Source organism: Littorina saxatilis, linkage group LG14, assembly GCF_037325665.1.
Source record: "Littorina saxatilis isolate snail1 linkage group LG14, US_GU_Lsax_2.0, whole genome shotgun sequence".
NCBI classification, from domain to species: domain Eukaryota; kingdom Metazoa; phylum Mollusca; class Gastropoda; order Littorinimorpha; family Littorinidae; genus Littorina; species Littorina saxatilis.
In genome coordinates this window covers 30,988,782-30,999,318 of record NC_090258.1, presented here as the reverse complement: position 1 = coordinate 30,999,318, position 10,537 = coordinate 30,988,782, and the positions used below count along the sequence as shown (strand labels likewise).

General features: G+C 50.4%; 1 protein-coding gene across 1 annotated transcript in view; it reads right to left on the bottom strand.

The window, feature by feature from the left end:
- Positions 1–5,382: 5,382 nt before the first annotated feature.
- The window catches only part of LOC138946761 (uncharacterized), a 9,657-nt gene continuing 4,502 nt past the window's right edge, over positions 5,383–10,537 (bottom strand). Inside the window, exons 3-5 of the mRNA XM_070318165.1 lie at positions 8,041–8,214; positions 7,448–7,731; positions 5,383–5,457 (exon numbers count right to left, since the gene is read on the bottom strand). Coding sequence (XP_070174266.1) covers positions 5,383–5,457; positions 7,448–7,731; positions 8,041–8,214 — 533 coding nt within the window. The remainder of the gene's footprint in view (positions 5,458–7,447; positions 7,732–8,040; positions 8,215–10,537) is intronic.

The window sequence follows — 10,537 nt, the reverse complement described above, 5'->3', positions numbered from 1 at the left end:
CTGTTGTGGTTGTCTCTGCAGCAGTTGTGGTTGTGTCAGCAGCAGTTGTGGTTGTGTCAGCAGCAGTTGTGGTTGTATCTGCAGCGGTTGTGGTTGTATCTGCAGCAGTTGTGGTTGTATCTGCAGTAGTTGTGGTTGTGTCAGCAGCAGTTGTTGTGTCTGCAGCTGTTGTGGTTGTATCTGCAGCAGTTGTGCTTGTATCTGCAGTAGTTGTGGTTGTGTCTGCAGCAGTTGTGGTTGTAACTGCAGCAGTTGTGGTTGTGTCTGCAGCAGTTGTAGTTGTGTCAGCAGCAGTTGTGGTTGTGTCTGCAGCAGTTGTGGTTGTGTCAGCAGCAGTTGTGGTTGTAACTGCAGCAGTTGTGGTTGTGTCTGCGGCAGTTGTGGTTGTGTCTGCAGCAGTTATGGTTGTGTCAGCAGCCGTAGTGGTTGTGTCTGCATCAGTTGTCGTGTCAGCTACAGTTGTTGTTTCTGCAGCTGTTGTGGTTGTGTCTGCGGCAGTTGGGGTTGTGTCTGCAGCAGTTGTGGTTGTGTCAGCAGCAGTTGTAGTTGTGTCTGCAGCTGTTGTGGTTGTATCCGCAGCAGTTGTGGTTGTGTCAGCAGCAGTTGTAGTTGTTTCTGCAGCAGTTGTGGTTGTGTCTGCAGCAGTTGTGGTTGTGTCAGCAGCAGTTGTGGTTGTGTCTGCAGCAGTTGTGGTTGTATCTGCAGCAGTTGTGGTTGTGTGTGCAGCAGTTGTGGTTGTGTCTGCAGCAGTTGTGGTTGTTTCTGCAGCTGTTGTGGTTGTGTCTGCGGCAGTTGTGGTTGTGTCAGCAGCAGTAGTAGTTGTTTCTGCAGCACCTGTCGTTGCGTCAGCAGCAGTTGTGGTTGTCTCAGCAGCAGTTGTGGTTGTGTCTGCGGCAGTTGTGGTTGTGTCAGCAGCAGTTGTGGTTGTGTCTGCAGCAGTTGTGGTTGTGTCTGCAGCAGTTGTGGTTGTGTCAGCAGCAGTTGTGGTTGTGTCTTCAGCTGTTGTGGTTGTATCCGCAGCAGTTGTGGTTGTATCTGCAGCAGTTGTGGTTGTGTCTGCAGCAGTTGTGGTTGTGTCTGCCGCAGTTGTCGTTGTGTCAGCAGCAGTTGTGGTTGTATCTGCAGCAGTTGTGGTTGTGTCTGCAGCGGTTGTGGTTGTATCTGCAGCAGTTGTGGTTGTGTCTGCAGCAGTTGTGGTTGTGTCAGCAACAGTTGTGGTTGTGTCAGCAGCAGTTGTGGTTGTGTCAACAGCAGTTGTGGTTGTGTCTGCAGCTGTTGTGATTGTATCCGCATCAGTTGTGGTTGTGTCTGCAGCAGTTGTGGTTGTTTCAGCAGCAGTTGTAGTTGTGTCAGCAGCTGTTGTGGTTGTCTCTGCAGCAGTTGTGGTTGTGTCAGCAGCAGTTGTGGTTGTTTCTGCAGCAGTTGTGGTTGTGTCAGCAGCAGTTGTGGTTGTGTCAGCAGCTGTTGTGGTTGTGTCAGCAGCAGTTGTGGTTGTGTCAGCAGCAGTTGTGGTTGTGTCAGCAGCAGTTGTGGTTGTGTCAGCAGCAGCTGTGGTTGTGACTGCAGCAGTTGTAGTTGTGTCAGCTGCAGTTGTGGTTGTGTCAGCAGCAGTTGTGGTTGTGTCTGCAGCAGTTGTGGTTGTGACAGCAGCAGTTGTGGTTATATCTGCAGCAGTTGTGGTTGTGTCAGCAGCTGTTGTGGTTGTGTCAGCAGCAGTTGTGGTTGTATCTGCAGCAGTTGTGGTTGTATCTGCAGCAGTTGTGGTTGTGTCAGCAGCTGTTGTGGTTGTGTCAGCAGCAGTTGTGGTTGTATCTGCAGCAGTTGTGGTTGTGACAGCAGCAGTTGTGGTTGTATCTGCAGCAGTTGTGGTTGTAACTGCAGCTGTTGTGGTTGTATCTGCAGCAGTTGTGGTTGTGTCAGCAGCAGTTGTAGTTGTGTCAGCAGCAGTTGTGGTAGTGTCTGCAGCTGTTGTGGTTGTATCCGCAGCAGTTGTGGTTGTGTCTGCAGCAGTTGTGGTTGTTTCAGCAGCAGTTGTAGTTGTGTCAGCAGCAGTTGTGGTTGTGTCTGCAGCAGTTGTGGTTGTGTCAGCAGCAGTTGTGGTTGTGTCAGCAGCAGTTGTGGTTGTGTCTGCAGCAGTTGTGGTTGTATCTGCAGCAGTTGTGGTTGTATCTGCAGCAGTTGTGGTTGTGTCAGCAGCAGTTGTGGTTGTATCTGCAGCAGTTGTGGTTGTATCTGCAGCAGTCGTGGTTGTGTCAGCAGCAGTTGTGGTTGTGTCTGCAGCAGTTGTGGTTGTAACTGCAGCAGTTGTGGTTGTGTCTGCAGCAGTTGTGGTTGTGTCAGCAGCTGTTGTGGTTGTGTCTGCGGCAATTGTCATTGTGTCAGCAGCTGTTGTGGTTGTATCTGCAGCAGTTATGGTTGTGTCTGCAGCAGTTGTGGTTGTGTCTGCAGCAGTTATGGTTGTGTCAGCAGCCGTAGTGGTTGTGTCTGCATCAGTTGTCGTGTCAGCTACAGTTGTTGTTTCTGCAGCTGTTGTGGTTGTATCCGCAGCAGTTGTGGTTGTGTCTGCAGCAGTTGTGGTTGTTTCAGCAGCAGTTGTGGTTGTGTCTGCAGCTGTTGTGATTGTATCCGCATCAGTTGTGGTTGTGTCAGCAGCAGTTGTAGTTGTATCTGCAGCAGTTGTGGTTGTGTCTGCAGCAGTTGTGGTTGTGTCAGCAGCAGTTGTGGTTGTGTCTGCAGCAGTTGTGGTTGTATCTGCAGCAGTTGTAGTTGTGTCTGGGGCAGTTGTGGTTGTATCTGCAGCAGTTGTGGTTGTGTCTGCAGCAGTTGTGGTTGTGTCTGCAGCAGTAGTGGTTGTGTCAGCAGCAGTTGTGGTTGTTTCTGCAGCAGTTGTGGTTGTGTCAGCAGCAGTTGTGGTTGTGTCAGCAGCTGTTGTGGTTGTATCCGCAGCAGTTGTGGTTGTGTCAGCAGCGGTTGTGGTTGAATCTGCAGCAGTTGTGGTTGTGTCTGCAGCAGTTGTGGTTGTGTCAGCAGCAGTTGTGGTTGTGTCTGCAGCTGTTGTGGTTGTATCTGCAGCAGTTGTGGTTGTGTCTGCAGCAGTTGTGGTTGTGTCTGCGGCAGTTGTCGTTGTGTCTGCTGCAGTTGTCGTTGTGTCAGCAACAGTTGTTGTTTCTGCAGCAGTTGTGGTTGTGTCTGCTGCAGTTGTCGTTGTATCAACAGCAGTTGTAGTTGTGTCTGCAGCAGTTGTGGTTGTGTCAGCAGCAGTTGTGGTTGTGTCAGCAGCAGTTGTAGTTGTGTCAGCAGCAGTTGTGGTTGTGTCTGCAGCTGTTGTGGTTGTATCCGCAGCAGTTGTGGTTGTGTCTGCAGCAGTTGTGGTTGTTTCAGCAGCAGTTATGGTTGTGTCAGCAGCAGTTGTGGTTGTGTCTGCCGCAGTTGTGGTTGTGTCAGCAGCAGTTGTGGTTGTGTCTGCCGCAGTTGTGGTTGTGTCAGCAGCTGTTGTGGTTGTGTCAGCAGCTGTTGTGGTTGTGTCAGCAGCAGTTGTGGTTGTGTCAGCAGCAGTTGTGGTTGTGTCTGCAGCAGTAGTGGTTGTGTCAGCAGCAGTTGTGGTTGTTTCTGCAACAGTTGTGGTTGTGTCAGCAGCAGTTGTGGTTGTGACAGCAGCAGTTGTGGTTGTATCTGCAGCAGTTGTGGTTGTGTCTGCAGCTGTTGTGGTTGTGTCAGCAGCAGTTGTGGTTGTAACTGCAGCAGTTGTAGTTGTGTCAGCTGCAGTTGTGGTTGTGTCAGCAGCAGTTGTGGTTGTGTCAGCTGCAGTTGTGGTTGTGTCAGCAGCAGATGTGGTTGTGTCTGCAGCAGTTGTGGTTGTGTCTGCAGCTGTTGTGGTTGTGTCAGCAGCAGTTGTGGTTGTAACTGCAGCAGTTGTAGTTGTGTCAGCTGCAGTTGTGGTTGTGTCAGCAGCAGTTGTGGTTGTGTCAGCTGCAGTTGTGGTTGTGTCAGCAGCAGTTGTGGTTGTATCTGCAGCAGTTGTGGTTGTGTCTTCAGCAGTTGTGGTTGTGTCAGCAGCAGCTGTGGTTGTAACTGCAGCAGTTGTAGTTGTGTCAGCTGCAGTTGTGGTTGTGTCAGCAGCAGTTGTGGTTGTGTCTGCAGCAGTTGTGGTTGTGACAGCAGCAGTTGTGGTTATATCTGCAGCAGTTGTGGTTGTGTCAGCAGCTGTTGTGGTTGTATCTGCAGCAGTTGTAGTGGTGTCTGCAGCAGTTGTGGTTGTATATGCAGCAGTTGTGGTTGTGTCAGCTGCTGTTGCGATTGTGTCAGCAGCAGTTGTGGTTGTATCTGCAGCAGTTGTGGTTGTGTCAGCAGCGGTTGTAGTTGTGTCCGCAGCAGTTGTAGTTGTAACTGCAACAGTTGTGGTTGTGTCTGCAGCTGTTGTGGTTGTGTCAGCAGCAGTTGTGGTTGTGTCTACAGCAGTTGTGGTTGTGTCTGCAGCTGTTGTGGTTGTATCCGCAGCAGATGTGGTTGTGTCAGCAGCAGTTGTGGTTGTGTCAGCAGCAGTTGTGGTTGTGTCTGCAGCAGTTGTGGTTGTGTCTGCAGCAGTTGTGGTTGTGTCAGCAGCAGTTGTGGTTGTGTCAGCAGCAGTTTTGGTTGTGTCGGCAGCAGTTGTGGTTGTATCTGCAGCAGTTGTGGTTGTGTCAGCAGCAGTTGTGGTTGTTTCTGCAGCAGTTGTGGTTGTATCTGCAGCAGTTGTGGTTGTGTCAGCAGCAGTTGTGGTTGTGTCTGCAGCAGTTGTAGTTGTAACTGCAGCAGTTGTGGTTGTGTCTGCAGCAGTTGTGGTTGTGTCAGCAGCAGTTGTGGTTGTGTCAGCAGCAGTTGTGGTTGTGTCTGCAGCAGTTGTGGTTGTGTCAGCAGCAGTTGTGGTTGTAACTGCAGCAGTTGTGGTTGTGTCTGCAGCAGTTGTGGTTGTGTCTGCAGCAGTTGTGGTTGTGTCAGCAGCAGTTGTGGTTGTGTCAGCAGCAGTTGTAGTTGTGTCAGCAGCAGTTGTGGTTGTGTCTGCAGCTGTTGTGGTTGTATCCGCAGCAGCTGTGGTTGTGTCTGCAGCAGTTGTGGTTGTTTCAGCAGCAGTTGTAGTTGTGTCTGCAGCTGTTGTGGTTGTATCCGCAGCAGTTGTGGTTGTGTCAGCAGCAGTTGTAGTTGTATCTGCAGCAGTTGTGGTTGTGTCTGCAGCAGTTGTGGTTGTGTCAGCAGCAGTTGTGGTTGTGTCTGCAGCAGTTGTGGTTGTATCTGCAGCAGTTGTGGTTGTGTCTGCAGCAGTTGTGGTTGTATCTGCAGCAGTTGTGGTTGTGTCTGCAGCAGTTGTGGTTGTGTCAGCAGCTGTTGTGGTTGTATCTGCAGCAGTTATGGTTGTGTCTGCAGCAGTTGTGGTTGTGTCTGCGGCAGTTGTCGTTGTATCAACAGCAGTTGTAGTTGTGTCTGCAGCAGTTGTGGTTGTGTCAGCAACAGTTGTGGTTGTGTCAGCAGCAGTTGTGGTTGTGTCAGCAGCAGTTGTGGTTGTGTCTGCAGCTGTTGTGGTTGTATCCGAAGCAGTTGTGGTTGTATCTGCAGCAGTTGTGGTTGTGTCAGCAGCAGTTGTAGTTGTGTCAGCAGCAGTTGTGGTTGTGTCTGCAGCAGTTGTGGTTGTGTCAGCAGCAGTTGTGGTTGTTTCTGCAGCAGTTGTGGTTGTGTCAGCAGCAGTTGTGGTTGTGTCAGCAGCTGTTGTGGTTGTGTCAGCAGCAGTTGTGGTTGTGTCAGCAGCAGTTGTGGTTGTGTCTGCAGCAGTTGTGGTTGTGTCAGCAGCAGTTGTGGTTGTTTCTTCAACAGTTGTGGTTGTGTCAGCAGCAGTTGTGGTTGTGACAGCAGCAGTTGTGGTTGTATCTGCAATAGTTGTGGTTGTGTCTGCAGCTGTTGTGGTTGTGTCAGCAGCAGTTGTGGTTGTTTCAGCAGCAGTTGTAGTTGTGTCAGCAGCAGTTGTGGTTGTGTCTGCAGCAGTTGTGGTTGTGTCAGCAGCAGTTGTGGTTGTCTCTGCAGCAGTTGTGGTTGTGTCTGCAGCAGTTGTGGTTGTATCTGCAGCAGTTGTGGTTGTATCTGCAGCAGTTGTGGTTGTGTCAGCAGCAGTTGTGGTTGTATCTGCAGCAGTTGTGGTTGTATCTGCAGCAGTCGTGGTTGTGTCAGCAGCAGTTGTGGTTGTGTCAGCAGCAGTTGTGGTTGTGTCAGCAGCAGTTGTGGTTGTGTCTGCAGCAGTAGTGGTTGTGTCAGCAGCAGTTGTGGTTGTTTCTTCAACAGTTGTGGTTGTGTCAGCAGCAGTTGTGGTTGTGACAGCAGCAGTTGTGGTTGTATCTGCAATAGTTGTGTCTGCAGCTGTTGTGGTTGTGTCAGCAGCAGTTGTGGTTGTAACTGCAGCAGTTGTAGTTGTGTCAGCTGCAGTTGTGGTTGTGTCAGCAGCAGTTGTGGTTGTGTCAGCTGCAGTTGTGGTTGTGTCAGCAGCAGATGTGGTTGTGTCTGCAGCAGTAGTGGTTGTGTCTGCAGCTGTTGTGGTTGTGTCAGCAGCAGTTGTGGTTGTAACTGCAGCAGTTGTAGTTGTGTCAGCTGCAGTTGTGGTTGTGTCAGCAGCAGTTGTGGTTGTGTCAGCTGCAGTTGTGGTTGTGTCAGCAGCAGTTGTGGTTGTGTCTTCAGCAGTTGTGGTTGTGTCTTCAGCAGTTGTGGTTGTGTCAGCAGCAGTTGTGGTTGTAACTGCAGCAGTTGTAGTTGTGTCAGCTGCAGTTGTGGTTGTGTCAGCAGCAGTTGTGGTTGTGTCTGCAGCAGTTGTGGTTGTGACAGCAGCAGTTGTGGTTATATCTGCAGCAGTTGTGGTTGTGTCAGCAGCAGTTGTGGTTGTGTCAGCAGCAGTTGTAGTTGTGTCAGCAGCAGATGTGGTTGTGTCAGCAGCAGTTGTGGTTGTGTCTGCAGCTGTTGTGGTTGTAACTGCAGCAGTTGTGGTTGTGTCTGCAGCTGTTGTGGTTGTGTCAGTAGCAGTTGTAGTTGTGTCAGCAGCAGTTGTGGTTGTGTCTTCAGCTGTTGTGGTTGTATCCGCAGCAGTTGTGGTTGTATCTGCAGCAGTTGTGGTTGTTTCAGCAGCAGTTGTAGTTGTGTCAGCAGCAGTTGTGGTTGTGTCTGCAGCAGTTGTGGTTGTGTCAGCAGCAGTTGTGGTTGTGTCAGCAGCAGTTGTGGTTGTATCTGCAGCAGTTGTGGTTGAATCTGCAGCAGTTGTGGTTGTGTCAGCAGCAGTTGTGGTCGTGTCTGCAGCAGTTGTGGTTGTAACTGCAGCAGTTGTGGTTGTGTCTGCAGCAGTTGTGGTTGTGTCAGTAGCAGTTGTGGTTGTGTCAGCAGCAGTTGTGGTTGTGTCTGCAGCAGTTGTGGTTGTGTCAGCAGCAGTTGTGGTTGTAACTGCAGCAGTTGTGGTTGTGTCTGCAGAAGTTGTGGTTGTGTCAGAATCAGTTGTGGTTGTGACAGCAGCAGTTGTTGTGTCAGCAGCAGTTGTGGTTGTGTCTGCAGCAGTTGTGGTTGTAACTGCAGCAGTTGTGGTTGTGTCTGCAGCAGTTGTGGTTGTGTCAGTAGCAGTTGTGGTTGTGTCAGCAGCAGTTGTAGTTGTTTCTGCAGCAGTTGTCGTTGTGTCAGCTACAGTTGTTTCTGCAGCAGTTGTGGTTGTTTCTGCGGCAGTTGTGGTTGTGTCTGCAGCAGTTGTGGTTGTGTCAGCAGCAGTTGTGGTTGTGTCAGCAGCAGTTGTAGTTGTGTCAGCAGCAGTTGTGGTTGTGTCTGCAGCTGTTGTGGTTGTATCCGCAGCAGTTGTGGTTGTGTCTGCAGCAGTTGTGGTTGTTTCAGCAGCAGTTGTAGTTGTGTCTGCAGCTGTTGTGGTTGTATCCGCAGCAGTTGTGGTTGTGTCAGCAGCAGTTGTAGTTGTATCTGCAGCAGTTGTGGTTGTGTCTGCAGCAGTTGTGGTTGTGTCAGCAGCAGTTGTGGTTGTGTCTGCAGCAATTGTGCTTGTATCTGCAGCAGTTGTCGTTGCGTCGGCAGCAGTTGTGGTTGTGTCTGCAGAAGTTGTGGTTATGTCTGCCGCAGTTGTCGTTGTGTCAGCAACTACTGTTGTCGTATCTGCAGCTGTTGTGGTTGTGACAGCAGCAGGTGTGGTTGTGTCTGCAGCAGTTGTGGTTGTATCTGCAACAGTTGTGGTTGTGTCTGCAGCAGTTGTGGTTGTGTCAGCAGCAGTTGTGGTTGTGTCAGCAGCAGTTGTAGTTGTGTCAGCAGCAGTTGTGGTTGTGTCTGCAGCTGTTGTGGTTGTATCCGCAGCAGTTGTGGTTGTGTCTGCAGCAGTTGTGGTTGTTTCAGCAGCAGTTGTAGTTGTGTGAGCAGCAGTTGTGGTTGTGTCTGCAGCAGCAGTGGTTGTGTCAGCAGCAGCAGTGGTTGTGTCAGCAGCAGTTGTGGTTGTGTCTGCCGCAGTTGTGGTTGTGTCAGCAGCTGTTGTGGTTGTGTCTGCGGCAATTGTCATTGTGTCAGCAGCAGTTGTGGTTGTGTCTGCAGCAGTAGTGGTTGTGTCAGCAGCAGTTGTGGTTGTTTCTTCAACAGTTGTGGTTGTGTCAGCAGCAGTTGTGGTTGTGACAGCAGCAGTTGTGGTTGTATCTGCAATAGTTGTGGTTGTGTCTGCAGCTGTTGTGGTTGTGTCAGCAGCAATTGTGGTTGTGTCAGCAGCAGTTGTAGTTGTTTCTGCAGCAGTTGTGGTTGTTTCTGCGGCAGTTGAGGTTGTGTCAGCAGCAGTTGTGGTTGTGTCAGCGACAGTTGTTTCTGCAGCAGTTGTTGTTTTTTCTGCGGCAGTTGTGGTTGTATCTGCAGCAGTTGTGGTTGTGTCAGCAGCAGTTGTGGTTGTATCTGCAGTAGTTGTGGTTGTATCTGCAGCAGTCGTGGTTGTGTCAGCAGCAGTTGTAGTTGTGTCAGCAGTAGTTGTGGTTGTATCAGCAGCAGTTGTGGTTGTGTCTGCAGCAGTAGTGGTTGTGTCAGCAGCAGTTGTGGTTGTTTCTTCAACAGTTGTGGTTGTGTCAGCAGCAGTTGTGGTTGTGACAGCAGCAGTTGTGGTTGTATCTGCAATAGTTGTGTCTGCAGCTGTTGTGGTTGTGTCAGCAGCAGTTGTGGTTGTAACTGCAGCAGTTGTAGTTGTGTCAGCTGCAGTTGTGGTTGTGTCAGCAGCAGTTGTGGTTGTGTCAGCTGCAGTTGTGGTTGTGTCAGCAGCAGATGTGGTTGTGTCTGCAGCAGTAGTGGTTGTGTCTGCAGCTGTTGTGGTTGTGTCAGCAGCAGTTGTGGTTGTAACTGCAGCAGTTGTAGTTGTGTCAGCTGCAGTTGTGGTTGTGTCAGCAGCAGTTGTGGTTGTGTCAGCTGCAGTTGTGGTTGTGTCAGCAGCAGTTGTGGTTGTGTCTGCAGCAGTTGTGGTTGTGTCTTCAGCAGTTGTGGTTGTGTCAGCAGCAGTTGTGGTTGTAACTGCAGCAGTTGTAGTTGTGTCAGCTGCAGTTGTGGTTGTGTCAGCAGCAGTTGTGGTTGTGTCTGCAGCAGTTGTGGTTGTGACAGCAGCAGTTGTGGTTATATCTGCAGCAGTTGTGGTTGTGTCTGCAGCTGTTGTGGTTGTGTCAGCAGCAGTTGTGGTTGTATCTGCAGCAGTTGTGGTTGTATATGCAGCAGTTGTGGTTGTGTCAGCTGCTGTTGCGATTGTGTCTGCAGCAGTTGTGGTTGTATCTGCAGCACTTGTGGTTGTGTCAACAGCAGTTGTGGTTGTGTCTGAAGCTGTTGTGGTTGTAACTGCAGCAGTTGTGGTTGTGTCTGCAGCTGTTGTGGTTGTGTCAGTAGCAGTTGTAGTTGTGTCAGCAGCAGTTGTGGTTGTGTCTGCTGCTGTTGTGGTTGTATCCGCAGCAGTTGTGGTTGTATGTGCAGCAGTTGTGGTTGTATCTGCAGCAGTTGTGGTTGTGTCAGCAGCAGTTGTGGTTGTGTCTGCAGCAGTAGTGGTTGTGTCAGCAGCAGTTGGTGTTGTGACAGCAGCAGTTGTGGTTGTATCTGCAGCAGTTGTGGTTGTATCTGCAGCAGTCGTGGTTGTGTCAGCAGCAGTTGTGGTCGTGTCTGCAGCAGTTGTGGTTGTAACTGCAGCAGTTGTGGTTGTGTCTGCAGCAGTTGTGGTTGTGTCAGTAGCAGTTGTGGTTGTGTCAGCAGCAGTTGTGGTTGTGTCTGCAGCAGTTGTGGTTGTGTCAGCAGCAGTTGTGGTTGTAACTGCAGCAGTTGTGGTTGTGTCTGCAGCAGTTGTGGTTGTGTCTGCAGCAGTTGTGGTTGTGTCAGCAGCAGTTGTGGTTGTGTCAGCAGCAGTTGTAGTTGTGTCAGCAGCAGTTGTGGTTGTGTCTGAAGCTGTTGTGGTTGTATCCGCAGCAGTTGTGGTTGTGTCTGCAGCAGTTGTGGTTGTTTCAGCAGCAGTTGTAGTTGTGTCTGCAGCTGTTGTGGTTGTATCCGC